Here is a 25,804-nt window from a genome sequence, read left to right as displayed (position 1 = left end):
AAATAAAACTTATATTATTAAATAAAAATTAATTTATTATATACATACATATATATATATATATACATGCTACAAAAATGGAACGAATGTTTTATTATTTATTTCTTACCCTTACCAAATGAAAATTTTCAAATCATACACATTTTTGTTTTCATATTTAAAATTTAATATTCATCAAAATTTTCATCGGATTCAAATAAGATTGACGTCCCTAAATCTATTAACAAACGTAAGATTTTCATGAATATTTTAAAAATTAAAAAACAAAAAAATTTGTTTTAAAAAATTCATAAAACACTCTCAAAATTTTCCTTCGAAGGCCTTTTCTTTTGATAAAATTAATAAATCCACCATCAATTTTATATATTTATGCAAAAAATTCTTATATCCGCCACCATAAGTCATGCAGAAATGACCTCTACAGCTTATAACATAACTTGGATTTCTTTTATCATGTAAGAAAAATTGATATGGTGATGAGTACTCCTCATAGACTTCACGATGTGCCATAGCAACAGCTCCATAAACAGACAGTGGAAGAACCGGCAAATCCCATCCTTCCATGGGAAAGAAAAGAACTTATTAACTGCAATGGTTGGATATGTCTAGAAATCATATATAGAGACAAACATGCACATTTAAAGTTGTTTTGTACAAAGGTTCATTGCTGAGAATAATTTTTCTGCTTAACTTACAATTGATTTCTATCTGAAATCGTTCCAATAGAGATTGCTGCCTCTCCAGAAGAAGATACACAAAATTTATGTAAAATAGAAATATACAGTCTCCTCTTCCAAATTGTCTGGAAAACTATAATTTTACCAAAAGAATAGCATCCTCTGAAGATGCAAACTGGTATGCAGATATAAAGAATGATATAAAGCCAGTACAGTTGTTATCAGTGGTAGGATTTTCACAAAAATCAGTTCACTTGAATTTGTATTTGGGTTTTCTGTACATTTACCAAGCATCAGGGCAACGGGTGTTTAAAGTTTGAACTTATAAAAATGCCTCTGCTGGAAAAATACCAGAAAAACCAATAATGTTTAACAAAGAAGATGAAGAATATACTCCTCAATTATTTGTGAAACATAAAAGAAGACATCTATTTCCAGGAAACATCCAAAATCATGTATCGGTTTGCATCAAATTTATGTACCGATTCCTAAGCTAGCATACAATAAAAGCATCAAGCAACTTACGCTTCTCATCTGATCTGAAAGCATGTCAGATACTTAAGCTTCTCATCTGATCTGACAGCATGTGTGATGATTGTATTAATGAAAGTAAAATTTCTATTAGAAAACTGTTGTAGGGGAGATACTACTCATAAAAATCAAGTAATGCTACACTTGTAAGATGCGAATGGGGACGGAAGGTGACATCAATGATCAAACCTTGGAAAATTAGGTATCCATAAAACGGAGAATATATTTCAGCAGACACTTCTCGGGTAAGGTATAAAGCACTATCAGAATCATTTGTTTGCGTCATTGCCATCAGCATCCTTCTCCAAATTTGCTTTCCCTGAAATAGTTTAATGAAAACATTAGGGAGAAATGTAGGTGAGAATATTTGCAAATATCCGATTGAAAGATGAAAATAACTCGAGTCTTAGAGAAATTACATTCAAATGAGAGGAAAACATTACAAAACTGCTTGTTACAAGTCACCTAGTGTCAATACATATCCTGTGAGAATTAAATTTAAAATGAAAAAGCTTCACTTAAATTTTGGAAGAAAGTCGCCTACTAGACTAGAAAAGGGTGTTTCATGAAGTGATTTTTCAGTAAAGATCTATCTAATAATGTCAAAGGTCAAATAGATGTAAAACTGATAACTAAAATCTACTTTCTTTAACTATACACAATCGTTTCAAATTTCCAACAAGTTATAAACTATAATTTCATGGACATAGCTTTGTTTGGTCGAAAACAAATGAGGATTGGAAATTTCTTAAGCATGTTCAAGAAATTCCTCCTCTTTCATTGATCATTCAAATTACCAACAAAGCTACAACAGCGACTCTAGATTAAAAGTGGAAATATCTACAAAGCCTAACTTTGACATGAAAATATTTCACTAACCTTGAAAACATGGTGCAAAACATTCAAACCACATGATATAAAAAAGATGCAGTATGACTTGAAATACCAATTTTTATGATGAGCTTACCTTTACCATAATACTCCACAATTAGTGTATTGGCAAGATACAAAAAGTTTCATAGATTAGAAGAGCCCCAGCTCGTATACACAGCCCCAATGATTTTATCAAGCAGTCTTAGTCCAGAGCAAGCAATAATCCCCCGGTCAAGACCTTCTAAGTACAGTCCCCTACTGAAGTCCAGGGGGCGACCTCCTGCATCTGTTACAACCCCACCAGCCTCCTCTACAATGACAACACCAGCAGCATGATCCCATATCTTCTCCTTGTAACCAGATCTTGCAAACTTTATAAAAACCTTGGCATCCCCATGAGCTATTGCTGCATATTTGACCATGCTATGGACACGCATAGGTTGCTTTCTGCCATCAAAACGTGTGAAAAAAGATATATTAGAATCAAATCAAAAGATGGCCTCGTTAAAACTATATAATTTCAAATCAAGTCTTTGTAACCAACAATACTAGTTTAATCCTCTCTGAAGAAGGATATTCAATTTCTTTAACTTTATAACAAGCAGGAAACTCCCAAATGAAATTGTCCATTTTGTTTACATTTTTCCAAGAGCACTCAACTTTTTAACTTTATTCGTGTTCTGCTCTTTGTCCAAAATTAATGTCTTCAAGAAGTCATTTCATTCATAAACTGAAGGAAACAGAGAAAAGATTTAATAGTGAATTAGATGAGAAAATAAAAGTAACATGCTTGAGACCTATGCTGTTAGCAAGCCCTGCTGTAAACAAGTGGTTTGAATTTGACTTCTCCACAGGTTCACAAAAAGTTGCCAGAGATGGATCATCAATGCGAGAAACCTGTATCAATGCAGCAGAATTTGGCCATTCAAACTTCAAATCCCCGTGGACCAATGGTTGTATCCATGCCTGAGCACTTCCTCTTCTGGCATACATCACACATCCTTTTTCCCAAATATGAAAAGAAGGTGGAGACTTTGGCATAGTTCAGTGGTGCTGATGACTATAATTTGGCAATTCCTTTTTCATAGGGTAATTAGGGCACCCAAGAACTCCAAGAACTAGCTTCCCCTCCTCAATCAGGGCTAGTGCTACAGCATACTGATCACCACGTACAAATCCTAAAGTCCCATCAACAGGGTCAAGCACCTAATGTCTTCCAGTTGGGCCCCCAGTTGAGTTGCATCAGCTGATAGCCTCAAGGATTTTTGAAGTCCCGAGAGCTTTCTTAGGACATTGAAGACCATATTTAGGTGCTTCAGCTAAGCATTCATTCACAGTGTTTACGACAGCTGAAAGTAAATTAGCTGCATCCGACTTGGAGAGTGTTTGGACATCTTCTTCAGCAACAATGGACACATCCTGACCCTCCAAGAATTCCGAAAGCAGCCAACTAACAGTTGCTTGGACACTCCAGTCTGTAAACATTAAAACAAGCAAAAGAATTGGTGAACTGTTAACATTAAAACAATTTAAAGAATTGGTGAACTGAACATAGTTGCACAAACACCCTGCAAACAATTAACACAATAAAAGCAAAAAGTATTCATTGAGTAAAAGGAAAAAAAAAATTATGCTTTCAAAAACCATATTAGACATTTATGCTAGAAAAGCTTGTAGCATCATCTCATACCATAGATGCTTCATTATTTAAAATCATTGGATTATAAAACAATTACAACTGATGCATATAGACTCTATAAATAAGATGATCAGTTAAGAAAGTACAAACAAGGTGACTTAATCAGTCAAACCTCGAACAGTTCTCAATTAGAGCATGAGTAAGCAATCATTTGCAATTATGCACAAGCACGGATGCCTGCACTTCTCTCTATTAGAATACCGCTGGCATTATCTGCATTCAACATCAATTCTCAGCTGAAGTGCTGAACTCTCATGAATTTGTTTCAGAGTCTAACCTTTCAATTGGCAAAGGTCCAACATTTCTGTTTACTTGCATATAAATAACGAAAAAAAATACAACCTTGTATTTGGACAATGCAAATTAATACGAACTTCTATTAACAGATCAAAACAAGTACCATTTTCAAATTAAATGATCCCCAACAGCACACACATTTTCATAGGACCAGATTTGTACCATTGCACTTAACAAGGATATTTATGGAGTTCCTTTTCATCTTTCAATAATGCCAGCGAATCTATACAAACTGCAATTGAATTATGAACAATAATCTGATGCCTCATCAAAACTGATCAGAACAGTGAAACCCAGAAATTGAAACTAAAATGCAGACCAATTAAATATGACATTACAAATTCATATCCCCATAACAAAAAGCAAAACAAAAGAAAACCAACGCGTTATCCAGAACCTCATTCAAAGCAAACCCACCAAGGAAAAAAAAAAAAAAAAAAAAAAACAATTACCCAATTCAAGAAACCAAATTGTTAAATAAAAAAAAAACTTTAATTTGATATTATGAAAAAATTACCTGCAATAGTAACAGGAGAATCATCATCCTTAGCCAAAACCTGCTCAGTAGCCGTACAAACCAACCTTTGCTGCACTTTCTGACACAAAGAACAAGCCATATCCACAATTCTAACAGCCAAATCCAACTCTTTACTGTACTTTTCCTTCTCCTCCAATTGGAAACAATCTTCTTAACAGAAAAAAATCTTCCAAAGTAACCAGATGGTGAAGAAAAGAAAGAAAAAAACCTCAGGATTTCGGCAGAGAATCTTAACTACATTCGTTTGTTACTGTTATTGATGTGTGTTTTATTACAAAGACAAAATCAACAACAATGGCTTTGGCAAGAAATCTTTACGCTTGGATTGAGGGAAGGGAAGGAACGGAAAGGATAAGAAAATAAAGCAGAGTAATAAAAATAAAAAACAAATTTTTTGATAAATTTTTAATTTAATAAAAAAAAGTGAAAATTCAATAGGTTTTTTGTAATCATTATTTTTTTAATATTTTAATTTGAAAGGAAAACTAAAGAAAGAAAAATTGAAAAAAATTATTTTTATAAAAATATTATTATATTTATATTTTTATTATGATATTAAATTTAATTATATATATATGATACTTAATATAAAAATAATATTTTTATAAATATTTTATATAACATCACAGTTTATAAATATTTTATAATTTTTTAAATTTTAACAATAAAGCAAGTCAAATTATTATCAAAATAAATTAAAAAATTAAATTAAATATAAAATTAAAAATAAATCAATAATTAATTAATACATTTATCATATTAAGCATATTTAATTTTATTTAAAAAATTTTGTTATACAAATTAAGTAATATAAAGATATATTTATATATTATATATTATTTTATAAAAAAATTATAATTAAAAAAATATTATAATAAATTATTTCTTTTTTTACTATTTATTCAAGTAATGATTGTTAAAAAAAATTTCTTTAATTTTAATTATTTAAACAAAAAATATATGTACTTTTCTTAAAAAAATTATTAATATCTATCCATGATAGAGTTTGTGTATGAAAAGATCTTCATTTCGTTGTTTGGTTAGAAATGAAAATTCTTCCTTATTGGGTTTGTTTTATTAATTTTCTGGAATTTGTTTTTATGTTTTTGGGTTTTTAAGCCATCCTGATTGTGCCACGTCAGAATTTGAAGAAACGAGGACTGTTTGATGCCATGGGATATGTTGGTCGGTTGTAGGTTTTATTAGGAATAATAATAATTTCGTTCCATAAAAAGAAAAAAAAAAGGAATAATAGCATTTCTCTTTTGCTTTTATGGCTAATTTTTGGGACGTTTCTTTGTTAAGTTAAGGATCTAAATCTAATAAGAAATCCAAAGCAAGAGACATTATAACTTGATGGGGCCCATTTTTAATTTTTAAATGGGACCTTTTATTAAATTTTAGGAATCATTGCAATTTAAATATGAGATTTAATAAGTAATCATAAATAATATTCAATATTTTAAATTTTAAATTTGAATATTCGTGAATTTTTGTGGTTTTATCTATATAAAAATATCTTTGCAATTTAATTAATGCAATGGTAGGGAATTAAGAGTGAAAAAAAATTTTAAATTAAAAATTAAATATAAAATTATAATATTTGATTCAATTTAAATCATTTTTTATTTAATTCGAATTTAACTTAAATATTAAATATATATATATTATATTTGAATTGAGAAATAAAAAGTAAAAAAATAGAAATCGAATCGAATCAAAATTATATATTTTTATTAATTTTTATATTTTTTTAAATTTTTATAAAATAAAAACAATTATTTTATTTTTAAATTTATATAAATAAGTTAAAATTTTATTAAGATAATATATAAAAAATAAATTTAAAAATTTATTAAATCAAACTAATAACATTTAATATAATTTAAGTTAAATCGTATAAAAATTTAATTTAAATTTAAATTAAATTTTAAAATTTGATTAATTTCTCAAAAATTAAATCAAAGATGATTCTATCCGAATCATTATCACCTTCAAGAATAATTGTTTCCACCATCACCCTTCAACACTCATTTATATATAAAGCCACGTCATTGCTTTTTGTGTTTTTTTTCAACTCAAAATCAGGAACTTGTTATTATAAGTTGCATAAATCTAGGCCCCAGACAAACTCAAAACAACAAGCATAATTGACGATGACCCAACCCAAAAAGGAAAGTAAACTTTATTAGATTGCCTTATTGATTAAAAAAAATAATAATACTAAACTCAAGCATAATAATACAACAAAGAATAAAGTTTTTTCTCTAAGTTCTCACTAAATGTTATAAAAATTTAATATTACATTTAGTAAATTAAAAATTTTAATTGCAAATTTTATAATTTTTTATTTTTAAATTACGATTTCTTATATAAAAAAAATATTGCAAAGAATTCCAAAGAATTCTTTCATTTTCTAGTTTAAAATCATTATTCTAATGAAATTTGGAGTTCTTCCAAAGAATTCCAATAATTTTCTAGTTTAAAATTATTGATGTCGCTTGGAGCACTATCTACAATGGGAAAAAAAATTAACATGAGACAGCTTTAGCCAATATCAAGCCCAGAAAAAATTAATGGTGTTTTTTTTTTTTTTGTTATTGAGTTTATTTTTTATATTAATAATGAAAATTTTAACTTCACGATCAAAATTAAAAATTCGATAAATATTTATTTATTAATTAATTATATAAATATCATTTATTTTTTTTCATGAGTTTCATTTCATTTGATTTCGATGATTCTTCCTTATTTTTGTTTTAAAATAATGTAATTTATTCTATACGATAATGCTTCGATGTCATCTCATAAGATAGAGATCTTAAGTTTTAATTTTATTATTTATATTATTAAAATTAAAATTTTAATTTTGTATTAATCGATCATACAACTGTTAGTATAGTTCAATTTCAATTTTAAGTAAAAATTCCCCACGAAGATTGATGATTTGTCTTGGCAAAAAAATTCTTAATTTCTATCATCTATATTTGTCATTGCATAATAATTAAAATCATCATTACCAAAAAAGTGCAACTAACTGTCGATTTCTTGTCTAAATTTGACTTAGTGCAAACTAGGCAATTGAAAGTGACATAAAAAAAAAAAACCATTAATAATTTGTTTTTATTGTGACTGACTAAATAACCATACAAAGCTACATATTCTTCCCAATGCGGTATGATTTATCTGTTTCTTTTTATTTTTTTGTCTATTTCTTTTAAATATCTTAAAATTATATCTTTTTTTTTGGTATCTAAAATTTTTATTTTTTTATATTTTAAATTTTCTTTTTATAATATTTTGTTTTTAATATTAAAAATTTTTAAATTTTAATATTAAATACGTTAAAATCAAATTTTTTTTAAAATTCTATAAAAATAAATGCATACCAAATATTTTAACACGTAAGAAATAATGAATATATACTTATATAATATATGAATTTCATTTTATTAGAATTAACTAGTTATAAATAAATAATAAAAATGAAAATCTAAATACATTTTTTTTAATTCTATTTAATGGCATTTAAATTTAAAACCTTAAAACTCCAAATTTTTATTATTGAAATAAGAACTCATCCAACCAAACTTAATAAAAATCATTAAATATATTAAAACTCAATTTTACTTTTGTATACTTGGCAAAAAAAAGTTTATTCAAGTTAATAATTTGACTTACAAGTTATAACATATATAAATAGAATTTAATTAGTTGCACCCCTTTGCATGCATAGTACTTGAGTTTCGTTAAAGACATTATTTTTAATAAATTTTTAATGAATATTTAATAAGAATAATAAATCATAAACTTAAATTTGAGACTCAAAATAAAAAATTAAATTTTTAATTTTATAATTTTTATAATGTCCTCAATCTCAAATTAAAAAAATGTATGAATAAAAAATTATATATATATATGTGTATGTAGATTTAAATTTAAATTTATGAAGTACTTTTTATGAGATAAAATTATGAGATTTTCAATTAAAACGGATAATACATCGCAGGTTGAGTGTGGATCTCCACAAATAGTATTAGAGCGATTACTAATCAACGATAATGAGAATCATTAAGTGTTAAATGGTGGGGTTATAAGAGTTACTAAGTACTACACAGTGATATAATCTTATATTGAAAGAATGTGTGAATAAAAAATGATATATATAAAAATTTAAACTCAAACTTGTAAAATATCTTTTTAAGATAAAATCATGAGGCTTTCAAATCAAAATAAATAATACCTTACAAATTGAATGTAAGTCTCCACAATTTCAATTATCAACAATCATATAATATATTAATAAAAATATTAAAATTTTAATTTTAATTACAAACGTTCAAATTTAAATTTCTACAACCACAGACAAAAAAAAATGTAGCCCCAATTAATATTGGGATAAAGGGGAATGATGATTTGATTCCTTTGAGAAAAACGAAAACAATCGCATCATGACAAAGCTTGAAGAATCTAAAATAGGCTTGCTCGAAAAGTGTAAGAGAGAAATAATAATGTCAAAGGGGTCCCATTTACGCTATGATGTTAGGTACCAACAAAGGAATAAAAGCATTCCATTATTACACATTCCTTTTGGTATGTAGAGAAATTATTAAATTTGATATAAGTTTTTTAAGGTATATTTAAAAAAATAAATAAATAAATAAAATATATATCATTATATTAATTTTATTTATAAAATTAAAAAATTTTATTGATGATATGTCAAATAATTTTTTATTTATATTATCATACGCATTAAAAAATGTATATAAAGATCAAAATGTATCCAAACAAAATAAATATAAATTAGGGAATGGTTGTTATATGTATCTTGTTGTACTTTAATCTCACAAATTTGATTTCGTGACAATAATAATGGGGTTTTATCCAATTTTATTATAATCACAAAATTTTAATGGGTTAATATTTGAAATAATTTTTAATTTATAGTGAAATATTAAATATAATGTAAATTTAAAAAAATTTTAATATATTATTTAAATTATAAAATTTTAACGAACATAGTATTTAATTCTAATATAATTAGTTTTAAATGATAATATGTGATATAAATAATTTTTTAAATGTTATAATATTAATTAATAAATTTATAATTCAGATAATATATTAAAAAATTTTAAAGTTTAAGATTATATTAACATTTCACTATAATTTAAGAATTATTCAAAGCATGAACCCAATTTTAACTAATAAAAACAAATTTTTTAAAATATTTCAATTGAATAATCTAATTTTTATTATAAAAATTTATTTCAATAAATTTTTGGTAATTGTGATTAAACACGTCAAATTTATTGATATTAATTTTATAATCGTGGATTTGACGAATGATATCAATTTTATGTATTTATTGATCATTATTTTATACATCAATGATGAAATTTTAAAATAAATAATTTTAAATATCAACATATATTTATTGAAATAATTATGTTAATTGAAAATTTTTAATTTATAATTAAGTAAAAACTTATAAAATATTTAAATTTATATACAAAATTAAATTTGATAATTTAAAACATAATATAAATATAATACAAAAGATACAATTAAAATTTTTAACATTAATTATATATAAATATAATAAAATCAAAAAATTATATTTTATATTTTTATATTAACATAAAATATAAACATAATTTTTATATAAAAAATAATATATTTTTTAATATTTTACATTATAAAAATACACAAACACTCAATTGTTTATGTGTAAGATATTTTTTTTATTCTTTCAACTTTTTTTTAAATTTTTCCTTAGGACACCCTCATTAAAACCTGTAAGATATTCTGCTGAGGTTTTTACTGTTCTACAGCAACCTTCCTGCAACTCAATTACAGACCCCAACTGCCTCGTCCAACGTGGAAACCATTCGCATTATTGCCATGATAGTTGGACAGGTTCGCCCCCAAAATTACATGAACAAAACATAAACATCGAACTATTCCTTCTTATCACTCGCACGTATCACGCATCCTATGGTTGTACCACTACAAATAGTTCGACCTTTAACAATAATATTTGGTTTATATATTCTCCCATCCTCTAAAGTTCGAACAACATCTGTGCTTGTTTTTGTTTCTTGCTTGAATATGGTCTGCTTTTGTTTCCTGGTGGATCAAAGGCGGAAGCAGACGAGCATTAAGCCGGCAGCCGGGATGTGCTCGCGGTGTGGCGGAGGAGCAAGCGTCGGCGACATGAAAACCATTACCCGGTTTTGTTTTGTTCCAGTTTATTGGAAATCTTGGAAGGCTATAATTTGCACATTTTGTGGAGCTATTCTTAAATCATACAGATAAAGCTCGAAGCTCCTCTTTTTTTTTTTTTTTTTCTCATTTTTTTAGGACTCAAAGGTTTGCTATATATATCTATTGCTGATGAGAAAATTTTGTGCTATTTCACCATGAAATTGTAAGTTTGTTGTAACTCATGTTCACTGGTATTATATTTATATATTCCTATGGAATATTCGTGTAATATAAAATATAAAAAATTATATATTCGTATCATATATTCGGATGAAATAAAATATATTTATTTTTCTCCGTCGGCAGAAGAAGGGATGGGGTTTAATCCAAGGGTGAGGCTAATGATGATGCAAAGAAGCCTATGGCATGAAGAGGAGGATGTGGGATTGCTTTCTTCAAATTCAAAAACAAAACACAGTTTTAGTGGCTGAGAGGCATTTATTAGAATGGTGAAACCATACTATATATATTTCAACAAAATACAGCTTAGACAATTGGGCTGACTGTATCAAGGGACAAATTGGAGGCTGCTCATTACTGCCGAGTGCAATCCTTGAATAGACCTTCGGCTTCGTAGCTGATTCAATGATTCGTAACTAAACCTTAATACACTACAATAAATTTGAGGTGTTAAATTTAAAATTTTAAAATATTAGTTCGATTTAATTTTTGTTATACCTAAATTAACTAATTAATGTATTAAAACTTTCAAATCCTCTAATTAAGTGTGCTCAAATAACTACGTTATCTAAAAAAACAGATCGTACCTACTAAAAAAAAAAGACTCTTAAATTCTTACCGATGATTTATCAAAATAATCACTTCAAAACTAATTAATAAAACACGAACTTACCTTATATCATTAAATACTATCTCAAAATCATTAAATGTAATTCACATTTATTTAAAATTATTAAATGCGATTTTTATCCATTCACATAGATTCTTTTTTAGCTCCACATAAATAATTTTTTAACTATCAATTATCTCGATCAAATTATCAATTTTTATCTCACACAAGAGATAAAAAAAAACCAAATACACAATAATAAGAAGGATCTACATCTCTCTAGATTCTAAAAACCAGGTACACAACAATAAGAAAGATCTACATCTCTCTAGATTCTTTCTCCAAGGTAGCTTCTCTCCCATACTTCACCATTTATCCATCTTTTTTACGTTACCTTTTAATCTTATTTCAAACGTTACACTGACTTAAGTATCGGAACACGACCCAGAGTGACAATTTCGTTGCCCTCTGATTGTATTTTCTAACTACAGGTAGTTATAATTGTTTTTCCTTTCAACCTCATTTCCTTCCCCTCAATTAACATACAAAAAAAAAACCATCAACTATTTTATATTAAATTTATTAAATTATGTATTAATATTTGATTTTAAAATTTAAAATTATAATTGTATTATATTTCATATAAGAAATCAATTAATTAAATTAAACAAATAAATCAACTAAAGAATTAAGATATAATTAGATAAATGTAATGTAAAATTAAATCAAATTGGCGATTATGCTTTGGGTACAGCAGTTGGCTTCAAATGAGACACAAAAATTAGGAGAAATCAAATTACCTCGAAATTGCTCTTTTTTTTTTTTTTTTTTTGGTTAAATGGACATATGAAATTAATAAATATCTAAGGAAGTAGGTACAACAAGATTCTACAGGCCAAAAGACAAATATTAAAGAAACAGATACACTATAAATGAGGTTCTGATAATCATACAACTTAAAATTTGAAAGTAAATTTAAAATTTTATATATTTATATCATATTTATTTTATATAAAATATATAAAAAATAAATTTTTCATATTATAATTTGTGTTAACATATCAAATACGAAATATTTTTTTATTTTTATCAAATTTATATAACACTTTTGTCAACTTTAAATTATATTATTTTTTTATATCGTATTATAAGTAAAATTTTGAAGTCAAAATATTATAAACTTTCATTTTTTTTTTTCATAATAAACAACGAGCTGTAGAAATCAATCAAGTTCTGTAGTTCTGGTAAGTAACGTAAGTAAATAGTAAAGGAAGATCATATCCAACCAGATCATATAAATTTTTTATTTTAAATATAAATGAACTTTTGGATATTTCAAGGTAAAATTGAATTAATTTGCAGGTTTAACATTTTTCCTAGAAGAAGATAACATTTTTCGTAGACAGATGGTGACATGTGGTCCAAGGCAATGCATGAGAAAAAATTATGTTTAGCACATGGCATCTTTGCTTGACAGTTCATGCTCCATTTTCTTCATTTCTTTGCTGCTGCCAATTTTTTTACTCTCCGCATCTCAAAATTTACTATTCTCTGATCTCAATGATAATTTTTTTTCATTTGGAATTTACCATTTTATTTAGGGTGTTGGTTTAAGTTTATTATCCAAAAGAAATTGCAATTTAAATCTTATATATTTTTTTAATTTGAATTGAAATTTTGAATCTTACTCACAATTAAATTGAGCACCCGACCATTTAATTGAAATTAAATGGCTGAAATTAAATAAGCATTCAAGCATTAATTTGGTAGAAGGTTTCAAAATCTTAATTCCAATGTTCTTTTGATTTTTTTTTTCTCTTTGACAATTTGAACGACCTATCTTCTTAAAATTACTTGTGAACTTAATTCTACTAACCCAAAAAGCACTTGAACAACTTGAATTAAAATTTGGATCTTGGGAATTCTAATTTGCTTCACATCCATCTTATTGAATATCAATAAATGAAATGTGAATTTATTATTTTATTTTAAGATTTTAAATTTGATATGTGAATGTTTAATTCAATAATTAATATATGATCAATTGGGTTTTATTTGTATCAAAAAAAAAAAAAAGGTTAGGATGAAATTATAAATCTTAATAGGGTAGTCTTTTTTTTTTTTAAATATTTAATAGCCTTTTATATTAGAGAAATTTTTTAGGAAATTCTTAAAGAAAATGAAGAGATTAGTAAATATTTATCATGATTATTCAATTTTGTTTAGTTTAAATTATAATATGATCATTGATAATGATTACATGCATCTAGTTTTTACGCACCATTCACATAAAAAAAATATTTCTTTTGCGAATGTACAAAAAACAGTTGTTATCAAGTATCTTTATGGGATATGGATGGAAAATTTATCAAAATATGAATCATTTGTCATGTGAAGAATACATAAAAATTCGTTACGAAGTTTGGACAGGTATAAAATCTTCAATATTGCACTTCCCCATTGGCTAACGTCCCTTACGTATAACAAAAGTCCAAATTTTTTGCCGTGAAAATGACCCCCAATTTAAAAAAAAAAAAAAAAAACTTTATACCCTTTGAAATCAACAATTTAGGTTTTATTTGAATGATAAAGAGATTAAAAATTATAGTGGTAATGAGATTAATTATTATAATAATAAGATTGAGTAGTGTTATATTTATTAAATAAAGTTAAGGTTTACATTCATCAAGTTAATATGTGCTATCATGTTTGATTGTCACATTATCACGAAAGAAGATTAACGTCTAGACTTCTTATCACAATATAAGCTTGTCTTACTTTTTCTTCCATAAATAAGCTCAGTTACTTATCATTATTAACGTTTCATTAAGACATCACTTTATAACAGATCATTTGACTTATAATTTACATAAAATCACTAAATATACTCATACTAGCATATAATTATTAAATAGAACTCACACTTAGATGATATTTTCTTGAGTTTCATATAAATTTTTCATCAATTGTTAATAATTTTAATTACATTATCGCTCATTATCATATATATATATATATATATATATAAACATAGAAAAGAAGTCCAAATACAAAAATCTAAAATCCCATCTTCTCTAAGTTTTATATGAAACTCTTCGCAACTCACTTTCTTCATCCAAAAACCTTAAACACTTAATTAATTTAAATGTCAATACGTGTTTTGAAAAATTAATTTCAATCGTGCTTTTCCTGCTATAGGTATAGATTATTCCTCATACGATCTTCAAATCACTGTCCATCTCATTCGTATTCAAAAAAATCATCTACAAGTATTATAACAACAAAATTAAAATTAATATAAAAATATATATTTAAATGTAAACATACGAATACGAGAGAGAAAGATTAGAAAGGATAATAGACTATACCTTTTAAGTGTTCACTGCCATAATTAAAAATTCTTTTATTTTTTAATTTTACCCTAAAACAGTCTATTACCCTGTTACCCAGAAATACAGTCGGAAGCTCCCAATTACGGGGATGGAATACTGTCCAAATTCATCCATGATACATTTAGGGACCGAAACCCCTCGAATTCTACCGTACGGAGAATGCAAAGGAATCCATGCCCTTAAATGTTTTTCACCAATTTTACTCCGAAAGAATTGACTTGTAACTTGACAGATGCTTCCAGGTTATACCCGTAGAAAAATTGCAATTATAAACTAATTGAAAATTTTTTATAATTTTTTGAAAAAAAATAATTAATAATCTTTAAATTAAAAAAAAAAAAAAGAAATTTTATATTTAATTTAAAAGCAAGAAGATAGGGACGTTAGTGATCGTGTCCATGTGCGTCAATGCGATGGATTTTAGTGAAGGTTTGTAACATAATCGGACCATTTTGACGTCAATTTTAACGGTCGTTTAAGTACAGATTCCATTCACTAAGTTAAGTTTAGTTAACGGCGTTAAGGTTTTTTACGGTGCTTTGGTTTTTTATTAAATTATTTCATTTGAAGATCAAAATATATCATAAATTTCAATGAATATTTTATTAAATTTATACATCGTCGATTAAAGAGGATAAAATGCAGCTAAAATATAATAAAATTTTCTTTTTAACAAACATTTTAATTTTAATTTTTTTTTCTTGTCTCCAATAACATATCTTAAAAGAAAAAAATTTTCTAACAATAATATATACCCAACTTAACCACGTTAAAGAGACATCAATTAAATTTCACGCGCCAAACGGTCCCTACAAGTTCACTTGTTGAAAGACCGTTTACTTAAACGCCGTCAACTCCGTCTCCTCCAAAGCCGCGTAAAAGTGGGTCCCGTTTGATCGTTTGGTCCCAACCCATCAATTCTCGTCCACCAGTTTATTATTATTATTTTTTTTTCACTTCAAAATTTTCATTTTGCCATTTTCTTTTCAATCCTTTTTTTTTTTTTTTTATGTTAAACGTAGAATGATATAAAGCTTCAGTTCCAGGACTTTCATGGAGCTTTCTCTTATGAAATTAAAAAGCTTTTGAAAAGCTACTAACATCTCAACAAAATTCAAAGCTTCTTCAATATACTGAGAGAGAGAAAGAGAGAGATAAACGGCTGATTTTTTTTTTTATAGGAAGTGATACATTCCCAGCAAGCTGCTTCCGATACAGTGAGAATGTAGAATTTTCTTTCTTCTGAACTGGTGGGGTCCTCTAAATTTTCTCGGTAAATTACAGCCTAATCAACAGCCTGTAAAAGTTGGGTTATATGCAGAAGCAGCTGCTACACTTAAAAAATATTGGTTCTTTTTTTTTGGTGACACTCGTGTTATCTCAACTGGATTTTTGTCTTTGAATCCAAAAAGACTTAAACTCAAAACCCATTTAAGGGAATAGCTGGTTATTTCCCATTTTGGCTTCATTTTTGAGGTAAGGGCGCTGATGAAGTTTTTATTTTTGAAATAAATTTTATGTAACTTTGCATTTTGTGGATTAACATTGATGTTAGTTAGATCTGAGGTCAGGAAAGATATGAACTTTGGGGGGTTGAATTATTGGTGTTTTTAAGCAGTTTTTTGAGGTTATTCTTTTCGATTTTTGTGGGATTTTGGGATTTCTTCTGATCTTAGTTTACAGTTAGGCAGTGTTTTGATGATTTTTTGTTGAGTTGGGATTATTGTTATTGAAAAAGCTGAAGATGAAAGAAAGGAATTGGGTGGCTTTGGTTTTAGCTGTTGTTTTGTTGAAGTTTTTGGGTTATAGAATTCAGGCCTCATTCACTCCTGCTGATAACTACTTGATTGCTTGTGGTTCTTCACAAAATGTCACATTCCAAGGTAGAACTTTTGTTCCTGATTCGAGACATTCTTCTCTTTCATTGAAGAGTGGAAGTTCTTTTGTTGCTAGTTCTAATTCTAGTGTTCCATCTCCAATATATAAATCGGCTCGAATTTTCTCTGGAATTGCTTCTTACAAGTTTCATATCAAGCAAGAAGGTCGGCTTTGGGTCCGGCTCTATTTTTATCCTCTTCCTAAATCGGGCCAGAACTTGACATCTTCTCCAATAACAGTTGTTACTGATGATATTGTGCTCTTGAACAACTTCACTTTCAAGAACTATAATGGTTCTTTTTTGTTCAAGGAGTATGCAATCAGTGTGACTTCCAATACCTTGACCCTTACCTTCATTCCTTCAAACAATTCACTTTCGTTTGTTAATGCAATCGAAGTTGTCTCCATCCCAGATGCAGTCTTGCCTGACCGGGCATTATCAGGTCTGAATCCATCTGCTTCTATTAGTGGTCTTTCTTCTAGTGGTCTTTCAGAATTTGCCATGGAAACTGTTTATCGGTTGAACATGGGTGGGCCATTGATCACTGCTCAGAATGATACCCTTGGAAGAACTTGGGAGAATGATGTGAAATATCTCCATGTAAACAGTTCTGCCCTGAATGTTTCGGTCAATCCAGCTTCTATCAAATACACAGCTTCCATTACAGCCGAAACAGCACCAAATTGGGTCTATGCGACTGCTGAAGCCATGGGAGATGCAAATGTACCCAGCATGAACTTCAATGTGACTTGGGTCTTTCCTGTTGATCCAAACTTCCAGTATTTTGTTCGGGCACATTTTTGTGATATCTTGAGTCAGTCTCTCAACATTCTGGTTTTCAATCTATACATAAATGATGATATTGCATATGCAAGTCTTGACCTCTCAACATTGACTGGCGGCCTAAACGTCCCTTATTATAAGGACTTTGTCTCCAATTCTTCAGCAGAATCTGATACTTTGACTGTTAGTATTGGTCCGGATTCAATGGCAGACACCACTAATGCAACACTGAACGGATTGGAGATTTTGAAACTCAGCAATGATGCTGGAAGCCTGGATGGGCTTTCTTCTGTTAAGAATCTCCTTCCAAGATCATCCTCGAGGAAGAACAATATAGGGATGATAATTGGTTGTCTTGCTGGAGCTGTAGCACTGGTAATGGCATTAATTGGATTCTGCTTTTGTTGCCTGGCATCAAGCAAGTCAAAAACTACTCATCAAGGACATCATCCATGGTTGCCTTTGCCCTTATATGGAAACTCTCTTACAATGACCAAAATGTCCACAACATCACAGAAGAGTGGAACAGCAAGCTGCATCTCATTGGCTTCCTCCAGTCTGGGCCGGTTCTTCTCCTTCCAAGAAATCCTAGATGCTACAAACAAATTTGATGAGAGCCTACTTCTTGGAGTTGGTGGTTTTGGAAGGGTCTACAAGGGAACACTTGAAGATGGGACTAAAGTTGCTGTCAAAAGAGGTAACCCCGGATCTGAACAAGGTCTTGCTGAATTCCGCACTGAAATTGAAATGTTGTCAAAACTTCGCCATCGCCACCTTGTCTCTCTTATTGGGTACTGTGATGAAAGATCAGAAATGGTTCTTGTTTATGAATATATGGCTAATGGACCCCTTAGAAGCCATCTTTATGGAACAAATCTACCACCTCTGTCATGGAAGGAACGACTTGAAATATGCATTGGAGCTGCTAGGGGACTTCATTATCTCCACACTGGTGCAGCCCAAAGCATTATTCACCGAGATGTGAAGACAACAAACATTCTCTTGGATGAGAATTTTGTAGCCAAAGTAGCAGATTTTGGTCTCTCAAAAACTGGTCCAGCTTTAGATCAGACACATGTGAGTACTGCTGTTAAGGGTAGCTTTGGTTACCTTGATCCTGAATATTTTAGAAGGCAGCAACTCACAGAAAAGTCAGATGTGTATTCATTTGGGGTGGTTCTGATGGAAGTTCTCTGCACTAGGCCGGCTTTAAATCCTGTTCTTCCCAGAGAACAAGTTAATATTGCAGAATGGGCAATGAGCTGGCAGAAGAAAGGTATGTTGGATCAAATCATGGATTCTAATCTGGTGGGGAAAGTGAATCCAGCTTCTCTTAAGAAGTATGGAGAGACAGCTGAGAAGTGCCTGGCTGAGCACGGCATTGACAGGCCAACTATGGGAGATGTTTTATGGAACCTTGAATATGCTCTTCAGCTGGAGGAGACCTCATCAGCCCTAATGGAACCTGATGATAACAGCACAAACCATATCCCTTCCATTCATTTGGCACCACTCGAGCCATTTGATATCAGTGTAAGCATGATCAATGGGGGAAATTCTGGCACTGATGATGATGCTGAAGATGCTGCTACTAGTGCAGTATTTTCACAGCTAGTAAATCCTCGTGGAAGGTAGATGACAATTGATCCTGCCTTGTTGTGATTTTAGCCATTGAACATCCTGCTGAGTTGTCCTTGCCCTGAGAATACTTGGAAATATCACAAGAGACTGAATTAAGGTTTTTTCTTATTACAATATTCTGTTCTTTTTCCTCAAATTTTTTATCATAATATATTTAGTTTGTAATGTAGTTGAGTGATGACCACCGAACAATCCATTAGAAAATCGAATTTAACGTACCATAAATATTCCATCATTGTTGATTTAATTCATCTGGGTTCCAAATGCCCATATTAGTACTACACAGTTACCAGATAAGGAATATCATATTCATCTTTCGTTCACTTCATGAGTTTATGATATAAGGCATTATTTACTATTCCAGCTGCTGAACTGACTTGCAATGTTGGAAATCAATTTCCTTTCATTGTGATTTCAAATTCTGGTTATATGAGGAGTAAAAATTTTCAGGGGTAAATTGACACTAACTGATAACCGACAAACATCAATTACCTTTTGGTTTTGAAGTAACCAGGCATTCAACCAGATGTTTTGGGCTTCTGGCTCGGCAACTGGCTCCATTACAGACATAAAATGACATCATAGACAAATTATAAGTGCAACACTTGCATGAAGCAACCATTTATTTGATAGAAACTTTAGCTTCAATTATTTACTTTACATATCAACACATCAATAGCCCTCATTTCTTGCAAATGATTCCATATCCTGCAAAGGCCCCATGGGTGCAGTCAAGAAGAACGCCAGATTTAGTCCCCGATGTCGTCTCTTGGTTTGAGCCACTTTCCAGTGAGAACAAACAAGTTGAGCAGTCTGCAGAGAGAAGTGAATTTGTCCTATACTTGTCTTCACCACCCAAAACAGGCATTGCCACACCAGTTTGGACAGGGTTTTCAAAATCAGGCCTGTAAGTCCTGCCAAGCACCCCATCAACCGTAGGAGAAAGGGCAAAGAACTTGAACTGCACCTCCAAGTGAGTAAAGCAGTCACCAGCAGGTAATGAATAGTTGTGAATTCTGTTGTCTTCCTTCGTCACTGGTACTACATTGATCATAATCTCTGCACTACCTTTCAAAGTGACAATGACAGTGTTCTTTTCTGCTACTCTCTCAACTTTCACATCTTTTTCGGGTGAGTACCAAACGGAGAGAGCACCTTCTGGAACGACTAAATCCTCCCCCTTGTAACTGAATTTTAGGTGGTCTACTTCACTGTTCCAAGTTGCAGCCTTGGTGGCCTCAAGAGAAAATTTATGATAGTTGAAAAGGATTCCAAGTGCTTGAATCCAAGTAAAGTCTCTACCTCGGCCAGCAGGGCGGTGACCAATGAAGCGACCATTAATCTGGAGACTGCTATCAGAGACCAAGCTGAAATTCTCATTGCTCTTTCCATGGAAGTAGAAGACAATGCCATCACCACCAATGAAGCGAGGATCATGGCATGCTGATCCAGGACCATCACAGTTTGGTTTGGTATCTAAAATCATGAAATAGAAAAAGAAACATTTATGCTATTGTAACTTTAGCATTCACAACACTCTACCTTCTAACTTTAAAATGAAAAGGGAGCAGGTGCTCTTACGCCTGCACTGGGGCTTGCAGATGGGTGATTCACAGTTAACATAGCAAACTTTAGCATTTTTGTTGGAGAATTTGATGCTGGGGCATTCGTGAGGGCATTGTATAAGCTTTCCATGGCACCGGCTTCTTGGATGACAATGGAAATATTCTGGATTTTTTGGTAATGGCCCCGCTTTCGGATCTGAAACAAACATTAGTAGAATGATTAATAGAATGATAAACGCCTAGAGCTGCTTTTATTATGATCTCCCCATGCTTAAATATTAAAGAAATGAGGTTTATTTCCTGAATGATGCTAGAACTCTAGAATTGCAATGAAAAGTTTCCTTGTAGTATCTGTCTTCTTTTAATTTGATATACCAGATTGTGTATCCATGTCGTATCTAACACGTCTGACAATACGAATTATTGAAATACAAACATGATACAAATTATAAATGTGTTTAAATCCTAAACATGAATATGAAACATTTATTATATGTATTATATGTGATATGTCAATATTAACATATATATAATTAATCAATTTAAACACGACATAAGTGACATGAGTAATATAACATAACACGAAAGGACACAACATACACAATAACACAACAATACAACTAAAATAAAAAAGTACAATCTATTTACAAGTTACAATTGATCAAATAAGACTAAATACTAAATAATGTCGGATGTTATTTGTTATTAACAATTAAGTATATATAATCCTTCCCAATTCTTTTTTTTAAATACTTTTTTATTTTTATTATAGAAAATTATAAAGCACAGTATATATTTGATATGTTAAGATTTATATATATATCTATATTTAATATATATATTACTAATATAAAAAAAATTGCATACTAAAAATATAAAAAAAACTTTACTGCCTATTTAATATGCATTTAACATAGATATTACTAATATAAAAATAATAAATTTATACATAATTATATTTGTTTTTAGCACCAACAAATTCAAAATGATGAACTATTAAAAATTAAAAAATAAATTATTAAATAATGACCTATCATACTAATATTATTATTTATATTATACTGATATTATTAATATAAAAAATAATTTACATTAATTATTAAATGAATATCATAATTAAATGTTTCAAATAATCTTTATATGATTATATTGAATAAAAAATTAAAAATTAAAATAATTTTTATATATTTATAATAAATTAAAATAAATATAAAAAAATAGTTAAATTTATACTCATGTGATATGATTCAATTAAACATGTATTTCGTGTAATATCACTCATTAAACATGTATCCATGTGATACATTTTATTTAAACGTATTTTTTATGATTTATATTTGTTTAATCGTATCAATATTGTAAGATACGAATAATGTAAAATATAGATAATGTTGTATTTGAAATTCGTGTCAATACAAATAAACACAAAATATATTTTTTAAAAACTCATGCATTTTTTTATCATATTGTGTCATGTCATTAAAATTACCGGATCTAGTTTTGATTACAAGAAATTAACTCTATAATGAAAATGAAGGAGGTGATCTTACGTTTGCAGTGAGGCTTGCAACTGTGTGAATCACAGTTAACATTGCAAACTTTAGCATTCTTGTTTTTGGAGTAAGCACTCGGGCAGCCTTTAGGGCATTCTATGAGCTTTCCATAGCATCGGCTTGCTTTAGGGCATTTGAAATAATCTGCATTTGCTTGAATCACAGCTGAAACAAAGATCAGTAGAATGACAAAACTATATCTGCTTCTTATGACCTTCATGCTTGACATTGTTACCAGAAATTAAGAAACAATAAGTTTTGTTTTTCTCAATGATGCAAGAACTCTCAGGCTTCTTCAGCTGTCTTTATAGAGTTCTAACGGCAACGTTTCCTTTGAATGTCAGTCTTCTTTTCATTTGTTTAATTGTTTTTATACTTGCGATTTTGTCCAATCTTTCCCTAAATGCTCGGCATGAGCATGGTGAGATTAGAAATGGTTGTCATTTCTTCAAATATAATGGAACTTAAATTATATATATAATCAATGCCATCAAGTTGCAAAGTTTTCTTTGCTTGAAGGGAGGAAGGACAACGTACAACTCTTTCAATTGACAAAAAAAGTGTCCTTTCTCTCTTTGTTTCTTGAGCTTAAATCCTCTGGGAATTTTTCATGAATTCGCTCAATGTAGATAAATCTGTTTGGACCGATCGAGAAAGAAAGGATGTATTAAGTAAAGCCAAAAACAGCCTTGCCGCTTAAAAGAAAGATTAAAGGAATGAAACTAGAGGGCAGTGGCAGGCTTTTAACTGGATAGTTTATTTCAACTAGTTCGTCAACTGGTGTCCGAAAGACTTTGACTTCTTGCCAGGTGGGATGCTTTAGCCTTAAGCCCTTCAACTCAATGCCAACCATTGACATTGAAAGTACTCAGAATGAAAAAAAAAATTGTGTTACTTTGATGATAAATCTCTCAGATGTCACTTTCCTTTCTTCTGAAAAAGTTGGATATACGTTAGATACAGGGCATGATCAATATCTAAGTCAAGATAAGATCAAATACACGTGCAGATTCTTTACCTTTAATTTCCCAAATAAAAATTGCAACTAGGTTTTCTTTTTTTAGAAATTGAATTTTCCTATCAAATGGTTAAGGATTCAGTCTGGGAAGAATCAACCTTCCCCATATAACCTTTGTTGTACTTGTATTTAATATGTGTTACCTTAATTTTCATGTTGCTTACATAATTTTTTTTTTTTTTTAATAGAGGAGGCCGCAGTCTGAACGCAGAGGAATGGGTTATAAATGCTGAGATTTGAATCCGAATTTGTTGAATGTCGCCTCTTGAGGATGGCTGCATTGTTAACTTTCTTTGTGAAGGGCAAAATTGAAAAGATTTGAAACCCATCTTAGTTTATCTGAATTAAACATAAATTTGGGATCTGTTAAGCTGACTGGCATTGTTGAAGAGAAAACATGGTCCATAATCAAATTTCTAAACAGGAAGGCTTTTCTGATGAAAATTTTTTGGTACCTGATTAAATTTAGACTTATCAGCAATGATTTATCAAAAGAAAAATTTTTTTTTGAGTATATGATGCATCTGTGGATTGGATTTGGCTAAATGTGATAGGCCATATGAACCTAACAGCATTTCAAAGAACTGCATTTGGAGAACAAGAACATTTCATAACCAGAAGCAAATGAAAGCACATTGCCATCAAATATGAAAGCATGGTAGAAATTCCTTTCTTCAAATAATTGTTCTCTCTGGATTTTGGCCAGGCAATGGTGATTGCTGGTCTTACTCACAGAAAGGACTGGACAGTGAGATTTATGTGGCTATCTCTGTTACCAAAAGTCTGCAATCTCATGCGACTTACAGAACTAGCTGGAAAAGTTCTTTGGAAACTTGATGCTGCTAAAAAAATAGCACAGCTGGTGAAAAGCATTGCATTTAGTAAAAAGAACTGGTTTCCTTTGGCTATTCTCAATTTCTCAAAGAATTCAGTAGAAAAATAAGTTCATGTTGGCACCTTTAAGAGGTAACATCCGCATGAGGTTCAAATCCCAGCACTTGCAGCCTTCCCTTATCCCCAGGCTACGCCTCCTTTGTACCGAAAAAATAACTTCCTCATATCATAATGAAAGGAAACAAAAACAAATCGGGACTTTCTTTGCATAACTTTTGTGATGTGTTATTTTGTAATCAGGACTTTCCTGGCTGGTTTTAGTGACTTTGCAAATTGCAAAGGCCCAAAGCAATTCACTGAAGTAGAGTGTTATGGCTCAATATGGCAGAAAGTTTGTACTTCCTTTAAGTAGAACAGCAAGTGGCTGTTGTATTGCCTATGGATGTGTTAGTTTAACAGGACAGATCAATGGTTTTTCCAATATCAAGCATCAGTTAGTCTGGTGTTTCGAGCAACACTACTTGCATTAAATCATAATCAATAACAACTGATCGGCAACAACATTAATTAAGATTTTGAGTCACCAATAATTGTAGCCATTATTATGCACTATATGTATCTTCAACTCAAAATTTTGAATTCCATCCTATATTATCCTCATGTGTTCTAAGTTTCTATCCTTTTCCTTTTAATGATATCCTTTTCCTTTTAATGAAACATTCAAGGAGAGAACTTGCGTAACCCATTGGGGACAGGATCCTCTCCAATACTCAAAACTAGGGCAAATATCCATTGATTTTTATGTTTCCAGTAGCAAGACAGAAGCATCAGTGTCTTGCACTTTGCTCGATCATACTTGATATTCCTTTGAATCATCCTTCAAATGGTTATTGATGATATTCTTCATTGAGAAGACTTGACTCTTATCATCTGGTTTCTCAGAAGCCTGGACTGTGTTTTGAGGCTTCATTTCGCCAGCCTGCTTTTGGTCGCTGCTTGCACCATGGCTAAGCTTTAAATTATACAAACAGCATCAGCAAAATCATGATCAATGAGTGAAGATAACAAATGAAAACTAGTCAAAATATGAGTGATCAACAATCCATTTGCTTTTCAAACATTAGAATTAAATTAACAACCCAATAATGAATGATACAGCATATATACACGCGAAGAAGTATTCATTATCAGGGATGGTTTTAAGGCCCTCAATGGCAGCATCCCTTGCAACATCGGTTGCTACCCTGGAGATTTTGACCGGGTTTCAGGATCAGACAAGTGTTGGTTGATCTTTTCCACTGCACCAACTGTTACCAACTTGTTGACCTTGGTGATCGTTGTGGAACCATGATTGTAAGAACTCTGCCAAAGGCCCTTGACTCAGTCAGTTGACCAAGAAATGAAGTCCCATATCACAATTTGTTGCCCTTTTCCTTTCCTTTCTCTTTTACAATACCCTTTTTT

At 29.9% G+C, this 25,804-nt stretch overlaps 2 protein-coding genes and 2 pseudogenes across 5 annotated transcripts; 2 read left to right on the top strand and 2 right to left on the bottom strand.

The window, feature by feature from the left end:
• Positions 1-1,078: 1,078 nt before the first annotated feature.
• Positions 1,079-10,524, bottom strand: LOC111302304 (3',5'-bisphosphate nucleotidase AHL-like; annotated as a pseudogene). The gene is made up of 5 exons (XR_016327939.1): positions 10,476-10,524; positions 4,595-4,762; positions 2,868-3,556; positions 2,176-2,524; positions 1,079-1,527 (listed from the first exon to the last, which is right to left on the bottom strand). The product of XR_016327939.1 is annotated as a 3',5'-bisphosphate nucleotidase AHL-like (transcript).
• A 167-nt stretch (positions 10,525-10,691) lies between these two features.
• Positions 10,692-11,317, top strand: LOC111302303 (uncharacterized). The gene has a single exon (XM_022898232.2). It carries the CDS (start codon positions 10,730-10,732, stop codon positions 10,934-10,936), a length of 207 nt encoding a protein of 68 aa, XP_022753967.2. The 5' UTR covers positions 10,692-10,729; the 3' UTR covers positions 10,937-11,317.
• Positions 11,318-16,811: 5,494 nt separating this feature from the next.
• LOC111301665 (receptor-like protein kinase THESEUS 1 pseudogene) lies at positions 16,812-19,617 on the top strand (annotated as a pseudogene). The gene has a single exon (XR_016328078.1). The product of XR_016328078.1 is annotated as a receptor-like protein kinase THESEUS 1 pseudogene (transcript).
• LOC111301666 (uncharacterized) lies at positions 17,017-22,745 on the bottom strand. 2 transcript variants are annotated; one of them, XM_089744441.1, is made up of 3 exons: positions 22,615-22,745; positions 20,952-21,083; positions 17,017-20,846 (listed from the first exon to the last, which is right to left on the bottom strand). In XM_089744441.1, exons 1-3 carry the CDS (start codon positions 22,715-22,717, stop codon positions 20,053-20,055), a joined length of 1,029 nt encoding a protein of 342 aa, XP_089600567.1. In that variant the 5' UTR covers positions 22,718-22,745; the 3' UTR covers positions 17,017-20,052. The 2 variants fall into 2 exon arrangements, with proteins under 2 accessions (XP_089600567.1, XP_022753235.2); XM_022897500.2 differs by lacking the exon at positions 20,952-21,083 and having other exon boundaries at positions 22,486-22,745.
• Positions 22,746-25,804: the final 3,059 nt, after the last annotated feature.

This window comes from Durio zibethinus, chromosome 15 (assembly GCF_047325235.1).
Source record: "Durio zibethinus cultivar Kanyao isolate XHJ-2024 chromosome 15, ASM4732523v1, whole genome shotgun sequence".
NCBI lineage: Eukaryota > Viridiplantae > Streptophyta > Magnoliopsida > Malvales > Malvaceae > Durio > Durio zibethinus.
This window is presented reverse-complemented; position numbering and strand designations above follow the sequence as displayed.